Source organism: Ipomoea nil, unplaced genomic scaffold (assembly GCF_001879475.1).
Source record: "Ipomoea nil cultivar Tokyo-kokei standard unplaced genomic scaffold, Asagao_1.1 scaffold1612, whole genome shotgun sequence".
Classification (NCBI taxonomy): domain Eukaryota; kingdom Viridiplantae; phylum Streptophyta; class Magnoliopsida; order Solanales; family Convolvulaceae; genus Ipomoea; species Ipomoea nil.
In genome coordinates this window covers 537,913-562,212 of record NW_017618040.1, presented here as the reverse complement: position 1 = coordinate 562,212, position 24,300 = coordinate 537,913, and the positions used below count along the sequence as shown (strand labels likewise).

At 34.9% G+C, this 24,300-nt stretch overlaps 2 protein-coding genes across 2 annotated transcripts; both read left to right on the top strand.

Moving 5' to 3' along the window:
- Positions 1–1,109: 1,109 nt before the first annotated feature.
- Positions 1,110–3,023, top strand: LOC109191037 (pathogenesis-related protein PR-4-like). Its single transcript, XM_019341623.1, has 2 exons — positions 1,110–1,397; positions 2,769–3,023. The coding sequence occupies exons 1-2, from the start codon at positions 1,137–1,139 to the stop codon at positions 2,934–2,936; spliced, it is 429 nt and encodes a 142-aa protein (XP_019197168.1). The 5' UTR covers positions 1,110–1,136; the 3' UTR covers positions 2,937–3,023.
- Positions 3,024–17,195: 14,172 nt separating this feature from the next.
- LOC109191036 (pathogenesis-related protein PR-4-like) lies at positions 17,196–18,620 on the top strand. The gene is made up of 2 exons (XM_019341622.1): positions 17,196–17,480; positions 18,357–18,620. Exons 1-2 carry the CDS (start codon positions 17,220–17,222, stop codon positions 18,525–18,527), a joined length of 432 nt encoding a protein of 143 aa, XP_019197167.1. The 5' UTR covers positions 17,196–17,219; the 3' UTR covers positions 18,528–18,620.
- The last annotated feature ends 5,680 nt before the right edge of the window (positions 18,621–24,300 follow it).

The following is a 24,300-nucleotide window of genomic DNA, read 5'->3' as shown; positions in this document are numbered from 1 at the left end:
CCTTGCAAGGTGCATTCGGTTCCACAGCATAATTTGCGACTATCCCAGGCATGGACTTAAAGCCCATCTGAATTATCTTTATCTTCTCTTAATAATGTTGACTGTGTTCCCCTTTATTCGGAAATTATATTGTAACCCTTCATGTATATAAGAATAATCTTCTACCACTCTATTACATCGTTTGAGTCAATATTTTCTTCTCTTTTTTTTTTTTTTAACATTATTTTAATAACTTATAACGTTTTAAATTTAATAATAAATATTTATTTTATATAAAGATATAAAATCATTTACTAAAATTAAAATTAAATAGAAAAATTGATTGTTAAAGTTTAGAGTGGAACCATATAGGAATATATATATATATATATATATATATATATATATATATATATATATATAAAAGAGTTAACTACATTTTTTATCCTAAATTTATAAGTGACAGTCCACATTTAGTCCTTTATTTTTAAAACAATTTTCTTTGTTCCTAGTAATATTGTGACATGATCATTTATGTCATTTACCAACAAAACAGTTTAAATGCTGTTAAATACAAGGGTATTTCGGTCTTCAATTATGAATTCTTTTAAAAAAAATAAAAATAAAAATATAGCGGATCAATCTATTTCATATAACAAAAAGATCGAAATGTCATTGTTTTTAACGGCATTGAATCGATTTTGTTGACGGAAGATAAAAATGATAATGCGACAATAATACTAGAACTAAAAGAGGATGTTCTAATAAAATGAACTAAAAATGGACCGCTACATATAAATGTAGGACCAAAAATAGAATTAACTTTTTAAAAAATTTCAATAGGGATATTTGGTAAATAGTTGTTATCTTATTATCCTAACCAACAATAGAATTAGTGTTAGAGGATGACAATCACAATTTTCTTCTGATCTTTTTATTTTTGTTCTTGTTTTCTTAATTTACTTTATTTTCCTCTTTGAGAATAGACTTATTCAAACGGTTTATAACAACAAAATCTTTGTAATAATTGATGGTATTATAAATTTTGGAGCATATACTCAATCTTTCCTCCACGCCCTGTCTATAAATACAACAAAACCCAAGAGATACATCACATTGGCAGTAATACAATTAAGGCAATTAAAGCACATACAAAAATGGGGAGAGTTGCTAATGCTTATTTGCTTGTGGTGGTGGCGATGGTGGCCGGCGCCGCCGCGCAGAGCGCCACCAACGTGAGGGCGACGTATAATAATTACAACCCTCAGAATATCAATTGGGATTATAATACCGCAAGCGTCTACTGTGCCACCTGGGATGCCGACAAGCCACTTGAATGGCGGCAAATGTATGGATGGACTGCCTTCTGTGGTCCTGTTGGTCCAACAGGCTACGATTCTTGTGGCAGATGTTTGGAGGTATATATGTTACTTATTTATCAACAATGAAGAAAAATTACAATGGCTGTTTAATTGGTAAATAAATGTTAGCTAATTGGGTTAGTATGTTTAACTAGTTGAAAACATTAGCTGATTGTAAAAATATGTTTGGTAAATTAGTTGTTAGCTGATAGCTGATTACATACAAAATGACATTATCAAAAAGTTAATCGAAAAAAGTTATTTTGAGCAACTTCATTTTTGAGTTTTAGTGTTTTGGAGCAATAAATTGTTACAAAAACTAATTAATCAAACAATCATATTAGTTTTTTTTTTTTTTTTTTTTGAATGTTACTGGCCCTATTACATTGTAGTATCTGTTCATATACCTTCTCAACCTACTGAAACATAAAAAACCAATAACGTCTCCACTGAGGCTTGAACTCATAACTTTTCAAATAAAAGTCCAACCCTGATACCATTAAACCACATAGTCCTGGAATCATATTAGTTATTTAACCAAGTTAAATAGTTAATAGTGGTACAACAAACTGAGACTGAGTGATAGACTAACTATTTTACCAAAGAGGTCAATGTCATACTTTAATAGAACAATGATACAAACTCTTCCTGTACTTTTTTTCTATCTTTATCCTTATTATTTTAAAGAAATGACGTAATTTACCTTCCCAATTAAAACCCTTTTCTCTTCTCCTTTATCCGCAACTTTCACCGCAAATATTATTATTATTATTATTATTATTATTATTATTATTATTATTATTATTATTATGAGATTTGCAACAATATTGCTACTTCATTATGATATGCTAGATCATGATTATGCTAATAGTTTTATTTCAAAATGTTAATTTTTTCTAAAGACAAAATGTTAAATTTTAATATGTAAACAAACTAATTCAAATTTTATGAAGATGTCCTTTTTAGTCTTTTTACATTTATCAGCTTATCAAAAAGCTAATTTTACCAAACACTTTCAATCATAACAACTAGCTTACAGCTCTTCAGTTTTCAGCTCCGAGCTTATAGCTTTTCAGTTTTCAGCTAGGTTTGCCAAACAGAGCCTATATATAGCGGAACATTCCGTCTACTGGACGCAGTTCAACTAGTGGAGACTCTTATACTCATTTAGTACACGCAATATAAATCTAAATATTGCCAAAAGTGGGCAGCTAGATTCCTTGTGGACACCGACATTTGACTCTGAGTGAGTCATTGACTCAGGGTGATTTACATTCTCCTAAATACTTTGTCTGGTCGAAGTGTGGAGGTCTTGGGGTTGGGGATTCTACCTTTTGAGAGAATATAAAAATCCAAATAACTTTTTGTAAAGAAAATAAATGTATCTTAATATAATGGAGTTTACATGTTATTAAAATATTGACACAGGTTATTAATACCGCCACCTATGATCAAGTAACGGTGAGGATTGTTGATCAGTGTTCAAATGGAGGGTTGGATTTGGACGTCAATGTATTTAATCAATTGGACACGAATGGACAGGGCGTTGCTCAGGGCTACCTCACAGTCAACTACAATTTCGTTGATTGTTATTAATTATTAGAAGTTAATTAATTGCAATGAATTATTTATTTTTAATATCTTGAAAGTTATGAAACTTATGATATAATAAAGCTTCTTGAGTTGTTGAGCATTTGTAAGCATATATCCTATCCTATCCTATATATAATAAAGCCATATGGTCTTGTGAAAATTAAATGGTGATAATCAACATTTAATTTTCACAAGACCATAATAATATTGTTATTGTAAAAATTAAATGTTGATAATCAACATTTAATTTTCACAAAACCATAATAATATTGTTAATTATAATAACAATAATAATAATAATAATAATAATAATAATAATAATAATAATAATAATAATAATAATAATAATAATAATTGCAATAATAATTATAATGATAATAATTTACACGGACAGTTTCTATCTAATATATATATATATATATATATATATATATATATATATATATATATATATATATATATATTGTTAGGAACCTTGTATTAGGATTTTGATGATACCAATGTAATGTAGAAAGTAGACCCCTAACTCTTACGTTTTTCTTGTATCGCTACTTTCGTTTTAGATGAAAGTTGCCATAACTCATATGTAATTCGTGTTAAGCTAGAACAAACACACGAAAAGAGTTATGAATAGAAGATAGGCTGATCAAGACGAAAGAAGACTCCACAGCAACGAAAGAAGGAGTTGTCATTAAGAAGACAGTTCTTTTCAAGACTTTCGCATGAAGTATTCTTCTTCTCATCAACAAGAAGAATGTTCTACCTGTCTGATTTGACAACATCCTAGGACAATAAGGACCTCAACTCATGGGACACGCTCTCCAAAGAGCATTTAATGAAGCTGTACTATCTCTGGAGCTAAAAGACAAAAGCCATCAAATCCTCCATACCTTCAACGGCTACATAGTACAAACACATCAATGGAGCATTAAATGCATGAGGCTCCATGGTCCTTGTCCAACAGATAAAAGGTTCGAAAAATTCATCTCCCTCCAACGGATGAATTTTCATCACCTATATAAACCAACCTTCATCAACTAAGAAGGTGCTGGTTCATTATCACTCTACTCACTCTCTTGCAAAAAGCCCTTAAAAAGGTTAACAATCTCAAAGCTTTTTGCGAACCAGTTATTTAAGGTGTTGAGGCATTTGAAGTAGATCATCCATCACTGCCCTACATCTTGAAAGAAGTCTTGCACTCTTGAAGCAATCATCCCACACCATCAAGACTTCACAGTTGGAGGAATCAAGAAATACTTTCTTACCAACCTCAACTTAGAAGAAAAAGTTGATAGAGGCGGAGTAAACTCTCGGAGTTGAAAAACCTTCAAAGGTTGTCCGGCTTAGTGATCAAGGAAGTCTTTGTGTAATTGTACTAAAGAGTGATAGTGCAATCCTTCCAGCAGTTGTGGAAGAAGAGTGGAAGTAGGCAACGTTTGGCCGAACCACTATAAAATCTCGTCTCACTCTTCTCTTTACTTACTGCTTTATTTTACTGCTTGCATATCATCTTTTTCATCACTCCTCATAACATTTTATCAAACTCGTGCAACCCTCTCTTTATAATCTTTCCGCTGTGCTTATCTTACTCAAAAAGTGTTGTCAGGTTTTTTTTTAAAAAAAAAAAACTAAAGAAAAACGAGAGTCTATTCACCCCCCCCCCCCCCTCTAGACTCACCACACAATCTATCGAGACCAACATATATATATATATATATATATATATATATATATATATATATATATATATATATATATATATATATATATTTCAATTTCTACTGGCAAATTATTGTGAGGAACGATGGTCCACATAATTGTATGGATCATGAATATTAAATACATTTTTAATATATTAAAAATACATTATTTTTATATTGAAAGTACCTTACATACATATATAATGTACCCTTAGTATATTTAAAATATACTTTTTATTGCATGCAACCCCAAAGTTCATAAGTTTGAAATTAATATATGGCATAGCTAGGCGGCCTAATATTTAAGATTGTTGATGTGCATATTGAGAACTACGGAGACAAAGATGCGTTATTCGTGGATTCATCGAATACTATCCAACAACACTCTCCAACTTAATTGACGTGAAGTGGCTTAGTAACATTAAGATTATATTCTCGAATTATTAGTTCTCATCTTTTATTGATTACACACTTAATTCGATAGTATTTGGAAGAAAAAATCAATGTTCGAACTAAGATTGTGATTTTGGTCTTTAAAGGTCAATTGTATGTTGCTACATCTAGAGTTAGAAATCTCAAAGGTCTAAAAATTTTGATCCGTGGTGACTCTAAAATTGTAATTCAATTACTATTGTAGTTTACTAAGTTCTTAAAAATTTGTAATATTAAATACTATGTACTAAATTTTTAATATAGTTTAAGATTTGTAGTAATCACCCACCTTAAATATTATTTTAATTGTAAATATATTTATGTTCATAATTTTATCATAGGAATTCACACATAATAATTATTAAATAACAAAAATTTTATATATGAATAAACCTCATATAGGATATATTTTTATAACATATTTTCCGTGCATCGCACGAGACAAATACTAGTTGTAATGTATAATGAAACTCTTTAATTATATTATTTTTAAATTATTATATTTTTAATTAGGAAACTATCTATTTCGATTAACAAAATTTATCCAATTAATATCTTAACCTATTTATTCTTCCAAAGGTAGACCTTTGTTTACTGCGCACAAGGAGACCCCCTACTGTGAAAGGTCGCTCCCTGGTCATTCTTCCAACTTTTCACCTCTATAACTAGTTGAGCTGCCCATGCGGGTATCTTAACCTATTTATATAGATAGTTTTAAATAGGACATTATAGTATAAAGACCTTTTAGCAGATTGAAGGTGTAAAGGCATTTTATGAGAAATGGAGTATTTTGACCAACTCGTACAAGGGTGATGAAAATAAAATCGAGAGAGTACACTTTCAAACATTAAGGCGTCAATATGAGCTATTGGAGATGGTTTTGGGTGAGACAATTGATTCCTATATCAATTGTTTTATAGCATTGGCCAACAACATAAGAACAATGGTGAAACTCTCCCAAAACAAAATAAGTTAGAGAATATTTTGGGAATCTTGATTCCAAGGTTTGAGTATGTTGTGACTGCGATTAAGGGGGCTAATGATCTAATTAACAACAATGGCAGTTAAGTCGTTATCTGGTTCATTAAAAACACACGAGTTCAGGTTGCATGAGAAGCCATTGGAACAAGCGCGCTCATCAAGCACAAGCCTCGATCGATGATTCCAATAAAAAATCTAGATGCTCTTGAGGTAGAGGTAGAGGTAGAGGAAGAAGTGACAATCACTCTAATAAAGGTCATGCTGAACAACATAATATTTGTTCCAATGCAAGTCCGAACACGTAGATATCGAAAAGACAAGGTTGTGGACACAACAAAGGGAAGTATGACAAATCAAATGTAGGGTGCTAATGTTGTCACAAATGTGGCCACTATTCAAATGATTGCTGGCACAAGAATAACAACCAGGCTGCTAGTTATGTACAAAGGGTTAGTATCTTGGATTGTGTTAGAAGTGTAATTTTTTTAGGGAGAGTTTTTACGGATCAAGGCAATTGCAAGCCACCCAGAAGTGCTCCTTTTTCGTGACGCCCTCCAACCAATTTTCCTCAAAACCCTCATTCCACTCATCGTCTATAATACACTAGAAATTGAAGTAGAAAAAATAGAAAGGGAATAACAGAAGAAGTGAGAACTGGGGTGAATAAGAAGAAGGAGAAATTAGAAATTGCATTAACTTTCACCATACGGAAATCAGAAAAAACACTTCAACATATATATAATCACAGAGATTCCTGCAAGCAGTCTCAACAAATTTAACAAACTCACAACAACAACTAAAATATAGGGACCCAAAACGTCGTCGTTAGAAAAAACCTCAATGATTATCAACTGCTACTTCAAGCGGTGTCCTTTTTCGGTCCAGCCCATCCTTCTCAGGTTCAATCAACTGATCCTCCATCCCTTTTCCTTCCACTGCCTTCTTAACCTTACTTCTGCCCTTCCTTTTATTTAAGCTACCCTTGAGAGCGGTTACATCATCCTCCATGTAACACCCCTTGTTTCACTAAATATTTATATTAGATATAAATATTTACCAAATACATGTTGGAAAAATAGCATTAAAATGACATTTTAAGTGGTTATTTTGTGGTACAATTATTAGTAGGGTCTACTCTTGATTTGAGTCGAGTCAAAGTGGATTCGAGTTCTTCGTAGTGAGACGAAGAGATTGATATATTGTACGCTCAAAACGAATAATGAGTGAATGAGATATTGATTCTCAAAGTAGACCCATTGAGTTGGAAAAATAAAGGGAAAAAGATGAGCTTTTGCCCCACATTAGTTTGGGAATTGAAGAGGATTTGCTCATTTGCCCCACTATTTATACAAGAGTCTTTTAGGGGCTTATTGAATTGTATAGCATAGAGGCTCTCTCTTGCGTGTAGGGGGACAGGGTGCGAATCAAATCTCAAATTGATATCGAAAAGGCTTAATTCAAGTCTGAACTCGTGTGCGCTGGCACCTGCGGGCACGAACGTCGGGAATCATTTTTCCAACACTACGCCACTTGAAGGGTGGTTGTTGCTGCCGAGACCAGGTTGTCTCGGCCTGGCCAAAAGACAGCACGAGATTGCTGAGTTCGGCCAAGCCGCTACTGAGACCAGGTTGTCTCGGCCTGGCCGATAGACAGCAGAGTTGCTGAATTCGGCGAAGCTCGGCCACTCTCGTGCTGGCCGTCTCAGTTCGGCCAAGGCTTGGCCGAACTGAGACAGCATCTTTCGGCCTCAAGGCCGAAACTAAACAGCATGGGTTCGGCCTTGGGGTCGAACCATGGCAGTAGACCAACAGACCAGTAGTGTGGGATTTAAATTAATAGTTACGGAATTTAATTTCTATTAATTCGAATTTCAGTCCAACATAATGGCCTTGTTGTTTCAGTTGTTACAAGGCTAAGTTTAATGGGCTTGTTTAATGCTATATATTAAAGTCTCGCTATATAAGAATATTGTGGGGGCAGCAAGTTTTGAACAAGTGAAGCACAACAAGAACACACAACACAGGAATTGTTTTTTTCTCCTCAAAACTCTGGTCCTACTCCTTTCTTTGCCTAACTGTGTTCAAGGCTTTGCTCTAGTTCGTCGGGTTCGTTCGTTTCGGTGCTCAAACGTCGAACCGTAGCACATTTTATCCTGAGAAACCTAGGCCACAACGCTCCTAGCACTTTTGGGAGGTGACAAATAAGGTTTTAAGGAAAATGAGTGTCTAGCTTGACTCGTGCTAAGAACTCTATACCCAAACACGAACCATCTCTTTCTTCTTTTGGTTTAGATTACGCTTCTAAGCAAAAATCCTCTCTCTATATTTGATATAGTCGTTGGTTGGAATTGTAATCTGGAGGATTACAAGTTCCATTTTGGTTGATATATATATTTTTCGTAGATATGTATATAACATTTGGGTCTGTTTTATATACATATTTGTGTGTGTGTATATATATATATATATATATATATATATATATATATATATATATATATATATATATATATATATATCGAATAATATTTTATATATTTTCGTGTGTATATATAAATATTATTTTACGATATTAAATCGATTTTGGTTCATTAAATGATAATATAATTGTGTTGTATTCAATCGTAATGTCTGAGAATATAGAGAGCGAATATATAAGTACTAGATAGAATCATAATCTAACACGAATAATATAGTCCTAGTCTAATATAGATAACATAGTTCTAATACATTATTCCCAACAATACATACATTTTTTATTTTGGTGCTTCTGACGATCCTCCCACCGAGAGCCTTATCTAATCCTGGAGTTAGCAAATACAGATGGATTGTAATGATAACGTCGATGCACTGAATCGTTGTTGCTAGCATATTCGTCATATATACTTTGTTAGCTTAGTCAAAGATGATGAAATAGGGTTTAGTAATTTATGGTGGGAAGTGACATTTCTTGTATGGCAAAATTATGGATTTTCTGTTAATTCTTCAAATCTCAGTCAACATTGCCTGCATTGATCTGTTAGAATCATTGAATTTCAGAAATCTTTAGAATGTTCTTTGAATTTGTAGAGAATCTTAATCCAAAAATAATAGTCCTACAAAATTTCATGTCACGATAACTCACAAAAACCAGAAAAGTTCAAGCCTTGTCCCACGTACAATTTTCTTAAATAGACTTACTTCCCTCTAAAGTTATTAGGAGTGTTGAATTATCCTTAAAACCGATGTGCTTCCCCCTAAAGTTGTTAGAAGTATTGAAGCGTCAATTTATCATGATATAGTAGATACTTGATCTACGCCAAACTCACGGAGCTCATTTTGAAATTTTATTTGCACTCTCCAACTCTCTTTTTGTGCATGAGAAAGCCTCTTAGCTACACAATTTAAACTACTTAAGATTTTGAATTATATTTAAATATACTAGCACAACAATGGCGACTCTTTCAAAGCATTCCAAAATTTTCATTTTTCTTATCCCAAAAACTTCATTTTTCTGACTTCATGATTACACTTTGAGAATTAATTATTTATTCATTCATTATCGTGCGATATTGTCAATAAAAGTAATAAAATATTCATTACCGCCCCTTCTTTGTATTGAATTATAATCACATACATGAATCGCTATATATTAGATCAAAGCGTCACACTTGTGTGAGACGTCTCACGGACCCTTATCTGTGAGACGGGTCGGGTCAATATGCAAATGTATATTTATACTAACAAATGCAATACTAAATCAGAAATATAATGTTTGTTACTTTTAAGGACAAATGTAATACTTTTATATTTTGATGTAAAAGTATTACTTTTTTCATCAAAAGTATTATATTTTCCCTTATAAGTATAAAGGAAAATGTAATATTTTTTATTAAAAATGTAATACTTTTACATCAAAATGTAAAAGTATTACATTTTTTCTTAAAAAGTATTACATTTTTCATGTAAGTTATAAATTCCTGATTTAGTATTACATTTGCTAGTATAAGTATTACATTTCATCTTGTCCCAACCAGTCTCACGGATCTGGATAAAGATCCGTGAGACGATCTCACACGAGTTTTTACCTAATCCAAATGGTTTTGTATTCCTCTCATCAATTGATTTAAAAGGAGTTATCGTTAGTTTTGTCTCCACACAAACTTCACATTTGTGATTATTAATTTAGAACGTATGAGCATATAATCAGTGTTAAGTAATCTACACTAAGGCTCCATTTGAAAAGCAGGAAAATGACTTCTGGAAATGTTTAATGGAAAATGACCTGGAAAATGTTTAATGGAAAATGGGTCATTTTCTAGAAAACATTTTTCTTTCTTGTGTTTGGCTACAACACGGGAAACTGTCTCTTGTGTATTTGGTTCATTTTTTAGAAAATTATCAGGAAAATGAAAAGAATTGAATACTTCAAAATTTTAATTGTTTGATACTTTTGATAAAATTTTAATTTTGATAAACACTCTTTACTCACTTTACTCAGTTCTCTCTAGATGGTGTATGGGGTATGTAATGTGAGCAATGAGAAGACTAGTGACCTTATATAATCACTGGCAATCATTGTGGTTGTTGTGGTTGTATGTCTTTAGGTCTCCTAAACCCTAACCATACTCCTAATCATAATGATAGTCTAGCTATTAAGTTATTAGTGTTGCACCACATATCAGTATATATATATATATATATATATATATATATATATATATATATATATATATATATATATATATATATATATATATATATATATTTAAATGTAATTTTTTTAATAAAATTTTAAATACAACAAAATTAATACTATTTGTAGGATTTACTTAATTTTTGGAACTTTGAATTACAGAAAGAAAAAGAAAAAAAAAAAAAAAAAAAAAAAAAAAAAAAAAAAAAAAAAAAAAACTGGGGGACTGGCCCGCATGATCCACCAACTTGCATGGGGTGCAGTGGGCTATGATTGCATGAACCTAACCCGCGAGCTCAGTGAGCTGACTCGCAAAAGCCTGCCAAAAATTAGGCCAGAAATTTTGTGTATGTGCATCTCTTAGAAAATTACTTCCCAAAAAAAAGGTAAGTCATTTTCTCCCAAAACATACTTATTTTCCTTTGACTAGGACCTCATTTTCCACTGACCTCATTTTACCCCCTCTTGCCAAATACTAAAAACCCAAAAAACATTTTCTAGAAATCATTTTCCAGGTTTCTAAAGGCACCTTAAGAATCAAATTCATAACCTTTCAATACAAGAATCATGCTTCACTCACTTAACCACCTATTTCAAAGTATTGAATAATTGTTTTTTAAACTGCTTATCCATATCGGATTAGAAGCAATATATATATATATATATATATATATATATATATATATATATATATATATATATATATATATATATATATATAAATAAGAGTTAACTATATTTTTTATCCTAAATTTATAGGTAACAGTCCATATTTAGTCCTTCTACTTTGCCACCACTCCCTAGAAAACCCCGCCTCCTCTACCGCCTATGGATCCCCACCACGTCAACCCTGCACCCGAGATAACCCTCACGTTTTCGCCCGTGTAACACCCCTATTTTAAAATCATTTAAAATCTGATACAAATAACGCAATCTATCATTGAACGTCCAAACAGAGCGTAATCTATCTGTAAGAGTCGGGGTGTTATGTCACACCTAGGTTTGTGAACCTAGATGCACAGGCTAAACTACGAATCATGTGGAATCCATAGGTTAAGTACAATCTAAGGCAAGCATGCCATTGCTATTACTAGTAATAATTAAGCTAAGACTACAGGTCCATCTAGCGTGCTCCTTAGCTAATGATCATCACCTGAAAAACATATCATAGCAACCGTCAGCGAATAATGCTGAGTAACCCACCCCCACGAGTTAAGTACAATATAGGTAGATATAGGAAACCCATTTTGAAACCGGAATACATATATAACCTAAGTAACTCTAGCTTTAAACCAAGATCAAGACTCAAGACAGAACAACAGATTTGACACTATAGAACAGTCATAAAGACTAGTATGCATCCTAAAAACACAAGACAAGGCATAATAGACAAGTAAGGCTCATATATAGCAATTAAAGGCACCAATGGGATCCAATGACAATCAATTAGCACGTAATCATCAAAGCACACAATTCATCTTCCAACCTTATACCAAGTTCCAACCTTTACTCATCTCCATCCTTATATCAGTTCCAACCTGTACCTCCAGGCCACCCTTATATCGCCTCCCTTATCCCTCCGGGCAACTACATGCCCCCACTGACATACCACTAACAAGTCCTGTAACACCTCGTGTTAGGGCCTCTAACCCAAACTAATTATCTAATTACTTACCCTTAAAAAAGAATTGAATTCCCTTAATTAATTAGGGAGGGTCTACCATAGACCATGGACCCTTATCCTTAAACCAAACCCTTAGTCATATAAGGAATAGAATAAGTAAATCCCTACCATTCAGACTTCAGTTAGGACTCTTAGATATATACATAAGGACATAGGAGGCACCTAGAATTCACACCACAATAGATTCCACCACACAAGAATTCCCCTATCACCAAAAGTAGGAGAAATCACGAAGAAGGGATCTTAGAGAAAGAACCTTAGTAGCCAAGGATTATAATTAAGGCTAAGAGGTAACCCATGTCTCAACTAAACTTATTTTCCTTGCTATAATCTTCTTCTTTGGCTCCTTTGATATGCAATTCTATGCTTGTTTCTTGATAAGGCTTTTATGATGATTAGGGGATAATCTTGATGTTTATGAGAGGATCTTGATATTTATGTGATAATCTTGATGTTCTAGATTTTAAGATAAATTATGATCTTGTGCTTTAAATATGACTAGAGCCCTAGGGTTAAATCGTGAATTTCGTATTGTGATATTCTTGGTATATTTGGGCGGGATTTTGCATGTTAAGGAAATTAAGTCTTGTTTACGTTTAGAAGTCGTGTTAGGATGTGTTTAATGTGATTCTTGATTTTGATCTATTACTTGATTACGTGGTGTCGTCGTTTTTGTTTAAATGTGTCTGGCATGGTTTCGGGTTCCACGAAAGATCTCGGGACCAATTTATTACATAAGAGTCAGTGGGGGTAGGTGGGGGCAGGGGTACCCGCCACCTACCCGCTGCCCGAATAGGCCGCCCGGCAGCGGGCAGCCGGTGGGCAGGCGCCGGGCACCCGCTGCCTTGTGTTGCGCCGCCGGCGGGCAGCCAGCAGGTGGTCCTCCACCCGCCGGCCACCCGTTGGAAATTCCAACGTGGAATATGGTGATTTTCCCCGTATGATGTTTCCCCGTGTCCCGTGGTGTCCCCTTTGGACCCCGTTTGTCGTGCCTGAGTCTAGTTTGATGTTTCGGGTACCGTTCGTAGGATAAAAGAGTCTTGTGTATTGCATGCTAGTCGAATTGGTATCACGTTGGCCTAGGAGGAAGATGCATGAACCCCATAGGCGTATCTCTAGTAATGTGGTTGACCATGCATAAGTTTTATATATATGTTTTCCCCCTCTCTATGTGTTAATATGGGTTGCATGTGCTTGGCTATGTGTTATGTGTGCATGATAACCCAATTGGTTGCGATCAATTGGCTATACAGGCAGTTGAATGGGTTGAGAACCATCGGCTGTTAACCAAGCCGGTTGTGATCGGTCAGGTATATAAATATATATAGGGCTGCGGTCCATAATCTGGTTGCAATCATAAATACACACTATTTGGGCTGCGGTCCACCGTTTGGTTGCGATCAAACGTTACTATATGAGTTGCGGTTCATCGATTGGTTGCGATCAATCCCCTTGTGCTGCGGTACAAGGTAGGGTGCTTCGGGGCCGTGTCAGAGCTATATGCACTGACCCTCATGTATGGGCATGCGATTGGTCCTGCGGCACCACTAAAGTGTGCTTACCTGTTAAGATAATGATCGAATACTGATATAATTGATGTGAAATAATCTTGTGACCTTAGGGTGTATGCTAGTATCTTTATATGCGTAATTATAACTGATGAATGTGCCTATCCTTACTTGTTGAGTTTATTCTCGGTTTTAAATTAGAGTCTCATAAGTATATATATCCTCTGACTTCAAAATGATTTTCCATATATAAATAAATAAATAAATAAATAAATAAATAAATAAATATATATATTTAGCCAGCAAGTCTAAGGGGTGATTCGTGTCTTTAGCACGATAACCGAGTACTCGTTGTGCTATCCGCCAACAATTTATTTCCACCAATCAAAATCTCATCATCATCAATCTCAACCATCATTGCGCAATGACCACAATACCCATCATCATTCAATCAAACAACAAATAATCAACAATAACAATCAAGGCATAATAGCAATGATACACACTACACATAGTCACATAAATTCCTAGAACGGTACTCAACATTATACGAGACCCATAAACATCGAACGGGATACAACTAGGCAAACCGGGACACGGGGAAATAACAAACGGGGGAAAACGACCCGCCGCGCCACCCCGTTCCAGCAGGTGGGCGGCGGGTGGAGGACCACCCGCCGCCCACCTATCGGTGGGCGATCACATTCCAGCGGGTGCCCGGCAGGCAGTCGACTGCCCGCTGGAATCAGGCAGTCAGGCCGCGGCTAGGTGGCGGGGGTTCACTTCCCCCACCTAGCCCCCACTGGTACGAAGGTAAATATTCGGTTCAGTGTTCGTTCGTGGAACCGAAAACCATGTCCAAACACATCCCAACATGTAACAACAACATCACGGATTCAATTAACAAGGATCAAACCAAGAAATATCACAATTACGTTCTAACACGATTCCTAAGCATGCCAAGACTCGACATCAACCACATAACGGTTCAGGAGCATCCAGAATCTCAAGAACACCAAGAGATCTATATGCAAAGCCCGAAAGACAAGTCCTAAAATGGAATCAACACCCGAGCATGCATAAACCCACCCAATAACACCAAGAACGTCACAACAACGAGATTCACGATATAAACCCTAGGGACAAGCTCTAGATATAATTAAATACAAGATCAAACTAATAGCCACACATGGCCATCAAGAATATCAATAATATCAATAATTCACCATATAAACCTAAAGACAAGATCTAACAAGATATACATACAAAATCACACAATCAATCATTCAATCGGAGCCAATCAATAAACAATAGCAAGGAAAATATGTTTTGTAAGACAAGGGTTACCTCTTAGCCCTTAATAAAATTCTTTGGCTACTAAGGTTCATCTCTAAGATCTCCTTCCAATTGATTCTCCCTAGGCTCGGTAGAGGGAATTCTTTTGCTAGATTACCTGAGAGAATATTTCGGGTGGCAGAGCTATTTGTGGTAGGGTTTCTAAATGCTTTCTAATCCCCTATATATAGATTCAGGAATCCTAATTGGAATCTGAATAGTAAAGGTCCACTTTCCCTATCCCCAACGGGATTAAAGGTTGTGCTAGGCAGGGGGTCCATGGTCCATTGTGGACCATATTAATTAATAATTAAGGAAATTCTTGCCTAATTCATTCCTTTTAAATTATATATTAACGGAATTAACTCCATAATTAATCCGGATTTGGAGGCTGTAACACGGGGTGTTACACCCCCCCCCCCCACCCCCCTTACAAGAAGCTTCGTCCCCGAAACTTAGACACATGTCACTCCCCTTGTTCCCGGTTATGATGCAGTCTTATCGTTAAATTACAGAAATGTTGGATATGCTTGTTTCCTAATAAGCGTAGGGTGGGCATTTTGATCATCAAGTCAGAAGGCAAGTAAGGATTGAGATTTAGGTGTACCTTGGTTTCCTGCTCCTGAGCTTGAAGCTCCGCGCGCGCCAAGCATAGCCTCGATTGCCAACACTCTTCTGTCCGAGGAGCTCTTCGTGAGAATCAAGGACGAGAATCCTTCTTCCATGATCCGGTTTTGCCTCAAGAGCTGCGCGAGGATGCACTCGTTGGTGAACCTCTCGTCTCGGTCCCCCGCGTTCCCTCTTTCCCGTGCGGGCTCTGGCTGGCTTGGCTCATCCTCTTCGTCTTGCTCCTCTTGTTCCTCGCTTGCTTGTTTCATTTTCTTGTTTGGTAGATCCCCAACTGTTCCACTAACATTCTCTGTTCAGCCGGGGGTTTCAAGAAAATCTCCTCGAGGGTAATGTATTGTCCCTCTCCGACATGATAGATGTCGTTGTGGCGGAGGTTTTGAGCATTGAAAATCACCCCACTCATGGGCCTGACTTTGGTCTGGCTTACGTCCACCCATTTCCTATCCATGATCCAACTTAGGATCATCCTGTAGGGTAAACTAAGCCGGTTGCTAGATTTGCAGAACTCCATATGTTTCAGCATGAGAGCAAGTAGATTGAATTTGACCTTATTCTTAAGAAAATAGGCAAAGGTGCACTCTAGGCTTCCCACATCTTTGCTCTTGTTGTTAGTGGGTAACAGACTATCTGACACAATCAAGACTATCAGCTTTTGTTCTGCGGTTAACAACTTCTTAATTGGCCTTGTTGTCGAAGTGAAACCGTCTTCCCTTCCCAGCAAATAGCTGAGGTAATCTTTGTACCTTAGGTCTCGGGTACTAATCCACACCTTCCGGTCATAATCTGACACACCCGTGGCGGTCAACTTCAGGAGCTTAGCCAGGCGAGCCTCGGTTGCCCTTTTCATATAATGGTTGCGGGTTCCTTTCTTCACCCAAAAACATCATTGCCCTTTTCATCTTTAAGTAACATCAATGATAAAAACAACCGATCAAAACATACTAAATAGAGTAATACGGAGTATAATGCATTTATTCATACTCCAATTAGTGTTAGATGACAATCACTTTTCTTCTTCTTTTCATTATTTTTTCTTCTTTTCTTTTATTATTTTCTCAAATTAGTAAATGACGTGACGTATGACGAAAGTGTATACTATATCAAAGAGTTTCAATTAAATAATTTCTTTGTCTCCTTTTACGGCTTGAGGATAGACTTATTCAAATGGATTATAAGAACAAAATCTTTGTAATAATTAATTTTATTTTATTTTATTATTTTAGAGCATGCATGCATATCCAAAATGTTTCCTTCTCGTTCGGCCTGTCTATAAATACAACCCAACCCAAGAAGGAGATACATACAGCACATTGGTAGTAATACAATTAAAGCACATACAAAAATGAAGAGAGTTGCCGCTTCTTGTTTGCTTGTGGTGGTGGCGATGGCGGCCGATGCCGCGGCACAGAGCGCCACCAACGTGAGGGCAACGTATAATAATTACAACCCTCAAAATATTGATTGGGATTATAATACGGCGAGCGTCTTCTGCGCCACCTGGGATGCCGACAAGCCACTTGAATGGCGACAAAAGTATGGATGGACTGCCTTTTGTGGGCCTGTCGGCCCAACAGGCCAGGATTCTTGTGGCAGATGTTTGGCGGTATGATTTAAGTTTCACAATATATAGATTTGGACTAGTGCATATTTGAAATTTTTAGTTTTTAAGTTTAAAATATAGAGTAAATTTTCAATTTTTTAGTAATTGATTGATATCACCGACTGAAATCCAAAATCAATTATTTGGGCAGCCGAGTCAAGCTCGAACTCAATAAATAATAGATAGTCTCCAGCTCGAGCCGAGCTTTAACCAAGCGGCTAGCAAGTCGATCGGCTATATATATAATATTATTTTCAGGATTCGAACCTCTATTTTTTAGCATAAATCAACATGTGTTCAACCAACTCATCTAAATCAACACCTAGTGACATTTAATAATTTTATTTTACTAATACTAACACATATACTATATATACATACAAAAATTATATATAGGGTGGGGGTGGAGGTGGGGTGAGGGGACAGCTGACCCCCTGCCCCCCCTTTGGCTCCGTCCCTGTATATATATATATATATGTGTATGTGTGTGTGTGGGGGGGGGGGGGGGGGGGGGGACTCAATGAGCCACGAGTCTAAAATATTTAAGCTCGTACTCGGATCAATTACGAAACAAGCCGACTCGAGTTCGACTCGAGTTTGAAGTTGACTGAGTTCGAGCCGAGCATTGACCGAGTGGCTCGCGAGCTGCTCGGCTTATTTATACCCCTAGACAGTTATAATATTTACTTTTGGTCAGTTTTTGATTGGTTATAAAGGTAAAAATATCTATTGATTTTTTGAATTTTTCAATCGGTTAGACTGGCCATTTGCTCACCCCAATCTTTATTAATACTAGAGTAATACAACTAAATCTAAATAAATTATTTTTATATAAATATGTATTAATTGAATTTGCATGTTATTAAAATATTGAGTCAGGTTACTAATACTGCCACCAATGATCAAGTAACGGTGAGGATCGTTGATCAGTGTTCAAATGGAGGGCTGGATTTGGACGTCAATGTATTTGATCAACTGGACACAGATGGACAAGGGGTTGCTCAGGGCTACCTCATAGTCAACTACGATTTTGTTGACTGTAATGACTAAAATTTCATTGCAATGAATATTTATTTTTAGTGTAATAAACAAAAATTATGATATAATAAATTAAAGCTTCTTTAGCAGATGTAAGCATATATTGCAATATATAATGAAAATAAATTTGCATTGCATTAGTTTCTTGCCATGACGTGTCTGCATTTAAATGATTTAATAAAGAGTATGAGATTGATACATGAAATATAACATACTTTGGATGTATTTGGTAATAGATGTTATTAGTTGATTGGTATTGATAACATTAATTTATTGTAGAAAAATGTTAGGTAAATTAGTTGTCAGCTGCATATAGTTTATTATATGCTAAATGACTTTCTTAAAAAGCTGCTTTGAACATTTTTTTAAATTTTAATTTTTTGAAGCAATAAGCTATTACAAAAAGCTAATTAATCATACACATATATTAACTGTTTAACGGCAAATTATAGTATGGACCATAATAAAAAGTACATTTTTAATATACTAAATGTACATTATTTGTGTACTGAATGTACATTATACAATATAATGTACACTCAGTACACAAATAATGTACATTCTCAGAATATAATGTATATTTTTAATATAAGTACTAAAAGTACATTAATTTTGTACTGAAATCTAGCATTTTATATTATCTTCGAAACTTGACGTTGAATGCTTACAAGTATAAGAAAATAAAATTGCACATTTATGTGAGAGGTGGTGAGTTTGAACCAGGGGAGACGGTTATGGTCACATTTGATGTAAAAACACACCATTTATACGTCATCATGGTATAACAACTTTATACGGCAAATTATATTATGCACCGCGGTGCATAATCGATTATGCACCGCGCGTCTTTTTTTTTTAAATGAAAATAAACAGTGTTAGTTTCCGCCGTTTCGCACCCTTTTGCAAAAAGTAACTCTGTTATTCAGTGTCATTTTGTATACACTGCAGTTTCAGTTCAACACAACTACAGTTTCATTCCGATATAACTATAGTTTCATTCGATATTTATAGACTCAAATATGTGAAAATGTTATTTAATTTTATTTTATATACACTATAGTTTCATTAAAACACAACTACATGATCATTTTGATATAATTACAGCTTCATTGTACAATATACACTCAAATATGTGAAATGTTATTCAGTTTCATTTTATATACACTGCAGTTTCATTTCACTATAACTACAGTATCATTTTGATATAACTGCAGTGTCAGTTTAGATATACTATAGTGTCAGTTGGTGTTTAATACACCAAATAAGCGGACTCCGTTAACTCTAACGGCGGGCCGTTTCTTTACTTAAAGAAACGGCGCCGTTTTTTACCGCGGTGTACATGCACCGCGGTCTATAATATAACGACTGCTTTATACTGACCCCGTCTACAAATTGAGCCACTTGGAAACTGGTTGGGAGGTCCAAACCACTTTGCTAGATCACCCTACTAGACCAAGTGGAGAAGTCAAGGTGAAAGAGATGATCACAATGTATGAACTAGACGACACCCCCACCCTCCCCCTTTTAAACTACCATCAAGCCTACAGGTTATGAGAAAATAGGTGGACCAAAGTGCTCCTCAGCTACACGTGTGTCCTACCAGGTGTCAAGATTTTTGCCAAACCATCCTCAATGCAACAGGTTGCAAAATACACTCGGGTCCCCGCCAACCATCCTGGTGGTCTAGCCCCTCACCGCGGGGTAAATTATTGTGTTGACCATAAATGTAATATACATTTTTAATATAATAAAAATACATTATTTGTGTATTAAATGTATATTATTTGATAATATAAAAAAATCATATATTTTCAAATACTGTATATAGTAATAAATTTTAAAATAATTATAATCAAAATAGTTTTTTTTTGAATGCTGCTAGCTCTATTACATTGTAGTATCTGTTCATATACTTTCACAACCTACACGCTTCCACTGAGGCTTGAACTCACAACCTTCCTAATGGAAGTCCAACCCGAGTACCATTGGACCACATAGTCCTGGTAATCAAAATAGTTTTGTTTTGTCTAGATCTAATTTATTTATTTGTTATTATTTTTTTAACAGAAGATCAAGTGAAAAAATAATAATAAATCAATCAATTAAATGACAAAACTATTTTAATTATAATTACTTTAAAATATATTACTATGTAGGTGGATTATAATAAAAGAAACGTAAATAAAATAAACATTTTACAATTTAGTCAACAAAAACCTAAGATTAACCTCTTAAAAATGTTAATTGTTCTTTTTCTGTGTACATCATATTTAATAATATTTTTAATGTAATTTCTAAATATATATAAATTTTGTATACTAATACTAATATAAAATTAATATTATGAAAATTGAATTAAAAATAACTTCAGTCAAGCCTCGTTAATTGAACCAGACACATAAAATGGGACAGGAAGTATATTTTATGAGTTAGAATAATGTACATTATGTGTTAAAATAAGAGTAAATACACAAAATTGCCCTTGACTATAGTGGTTTTTTTCAATTTTATCCTAAATGACTTTGGTGTCATAAATTAGTAGTCCCAGACTTTTGTGTTATCGCTCAATATCGTCCTCCGTTAGGTAATCCGTTAAAAGGATGTTAAGTACATGGATAATTTAGTAACTTCAAATGATGAGTTAATACTTAAAATTGTCCTCGACAATAGTGAGTTTTCTCAATTTTGCCCTAAACAACTTTGATGTCATAAACTAGTCCCAGACTTTTGTGTTATTGCTCAATATTGTCCTCCGTTAGGTAATCCGTCAAAATGGTGTTAAGTACAAAGATAAATTGGTAATTTCAAATTTTGGTCTTCGAATCGTTCCTCTTGCACGGTTTACTACGGGGATGTTTCCGTGTCGTTTGTCTAGGAGTTGCAGCCAGGAATTCCCAAGCACAGATTTCGTCGACGACGGGGCCGCGCTCCGCACTCCGCTCTCTCCTCCTCCCTCTTACTACTGTAATTCCAAAATGACAACAGCCGGAGCTCCGGCCATGAAAAAAAGGTGCTCCCGGGATACATTCTTCTACGAGCTTTACTCACCAAGGTGAGTCTCCGGAGAACTAAATTAGCCGCCGCCGCACTGTCACTCTACCTCTCGCTGTCTTTCTCCTCCTCCTCCCTCGTTATCCGTCATGCCCACGCCTTCCAGCTTCCGCGGCCGGCTAGCGTGACGATTTTTCGGCTCCTCCTTCGATAAGGGCATGGAAGGCCTAAATTTGAAATTACTAATTTACCCATTGTACTTAACCCCTTTTGACATATTACCTAATGGGGGACAATATTGAGCAATAACACAAAAGCCTGGGACTAGTTTATGACACCAAAGTCGTTTATGACAAAATTGAGAAAAATCACTATAGTCAAAGATAATTTTACGTATTAACTCATTTGAAATTACTAAAATATTCCTATACTTAACACCCTTTTAACGGATTACCTAACGGAGGATAATATTAAGCAATAACACAAAAGTCTGGGAATACTTTATGACACCAAAGTCGTTTAGGACAAAATTGAGAAAAACCATTATAGTCGAGGATAATTTTGAGTATTAGCTCGTTAGAATAATTTATTTTATAAGTTAAAATAATATACTTTAATGTATTTTTGGACCACGATCCACACGAACCACGGTTCATGCAATAATGATTAAATTTGATGTATTTTTGAACCACGATCCACACGAACCACGGTTCATGCAATAATGATTAAATTTGATGGGTACGGCCCAAGATTGTCGGAAAGTTGGTAGTTTTGGGCCAAGGGGTTAGGTAGGCCAATCGTTATGCTATGACCCGTGTCCAGCATGCATGCTGGACACGGGTAACAGTGCCGTTAGTGGCACTGTTATCTTCCACTTTTTTGTTTGTTTTTTTTTTTTTTAAATTCAGGCCGCTTCGTTATAGGGGTATATGTTCATAATTTTATTATTATATGTTCATAATTCAATAACTGTACATTCATAATTCCGTAACTGTACATTCATAATTCAATAACTGTAACTTCATAATTTTTGAAGCTCTATGTTTATAATTTTAGAGCTCTATGTTCATAATTTTATCACTATATGTTCATATTGTAAGTTCATATTGTCAGAGCTCTGTATTCATAATTTCATAACTGTACATTCATAATTGCATAACAGTACATTCATAATTGCATAACTGCACATTCATAATTCAATAACTGTAAAATCATAGTTTTCGAAGCTCCATATTCCTAATTTTAGAGCTCTATGTTCATAATTTTATAACTATATGTTCATAATTGTAAATTCATAATGTTAGAGCTCTGTGTTCACAATTTTATAACTTACATTCATAATTCATAACTGTACATTCATAATTCCATAATTGTATATTTATAATCTCATAACTGTACATTCATAATGGCACAAACGAATAACGTTAATGGCGAGACAAAATCAATTTTTTTTTAAAACTGGAATGACGCGCTTTCCCTGAAAACGACGTCGTTTTGGACTCGTGTCCACAATGCATTGTGGACACGGGTCCAGGGCATAATTTGCCTTAGGTAGGCATGCTTGTCTACCACTTTTTGGTTTGGTTCCTGTGGGCAAATTATATCGTGCACCGCGGTGCATAATTAATTATGCATCGCGTATAAAAACGATGTCGTTTTGTTTAATAAAAAGAAAAGGCATCCGTTTTTCGCTGTTCCGCACGCTTTCGCAAAAAGTAACTCTGTTATTCAGTATCATTTAGTTTACACTGCAGTTTCAGTTCAACACAACTACAGTTTCATTTCGATATAACTACAGTTTCATACGATATTTTATATACTCAAATATGTGAAAATGTTATTTAATTTTATTTTATATACACTATAGTTTTATTAAAACACAATTACATGATCATTTTGATATAATTACAGCTTCATTGTACAATATATACTCAAATATGTGAAATGTTATTCAGTTTCATTTTATATACACTGTAGTTTCATTTCACCACAACTACAGTATCATTTTGATATAACTGCAGTTTCATTTGATAATATAAAAATAATACGTGAGGCAGTGTCAATTTAGATATACTGTAGTGTCAGTTGATAATTAACATACAAACAAATGCGCGCTCCGTTAACACTAACGGCACGCCGTTTCTTTACTTAAAGAAATGACGCCATTTTGACATCGATGCATGTGTACCGTGGTCCATGATATGACGCCATTAGTTGTTTCATTACTATCCTTATGTCTTGATGAGAGTTAGGGCATATTTTAGAGCACCCACAATTTCACTTAATTAGTGCTCATTGGGAGATGCCATTTTAGTTAAGGATTTATCTTGAATGCTTGTTCTTGAGTTGTTAGAGTGTTTATCTCATGGGAATGAATATTCACTCACATTATTTTAAGTTGGAATTATGGGAGTAATTCCTTCCCTTGTATGCATTTTAACACTTGTTTAAACCCAAATTAAATATTTCACTTTAGATTGGCACTAGGTGATTAAGCACTTGAAAATTCCAGAAATCCCGCTTTTACTCTATTGTTTTCATCAACTTGCTCACCTTGTTTCCTTTTAATAGGTACTCACATTTAACACGCCTGAACAATATATTTTAAAGCGTTAATCAACATTGGGTCAATAACGATTGAGCAAACACCGATAATAATCTTACTAATGTGATATAACAACCGTGCATCAGCGCGCACAATGCATTGTATATCTTGGCCCAAAACGACGTCGTTTTGTACCTTTTCGCGTGTCTGCTGTTAATTCTTTAAAAAAAAAATTCATGTTTCGAATGT

Coding starts and splice junctions, on each gene's coding strand:
- LOC109191037 (XM_019341623.1), top strand. CDS start 1,137: ATGGGGAGAGTTGCTAATGCTTATTTGCTTGTGGTGGTGGCGATGGTG. Junction 1,398..2,768: donor CTTGTGGCAGATGTTTGGAG/GTATATATGTTA, acceptor ATATTGACACAG/GTTATTAATACCGCCACCTA.
- LOC109191036 (XM_019341622.1), top strand. CDS start 17,220: ATGAAGAGAGTTGCCGCTTCTTGTTTGCTTGTGGTGGTGGCGATGGCG. Junction 17,481..18,356: donor CTTGTGGCAGATGTTTGGCG/GTATGATTTAAG, acceptor ATATTGAGTCAG/GTTACTAATACTGCCACCAA.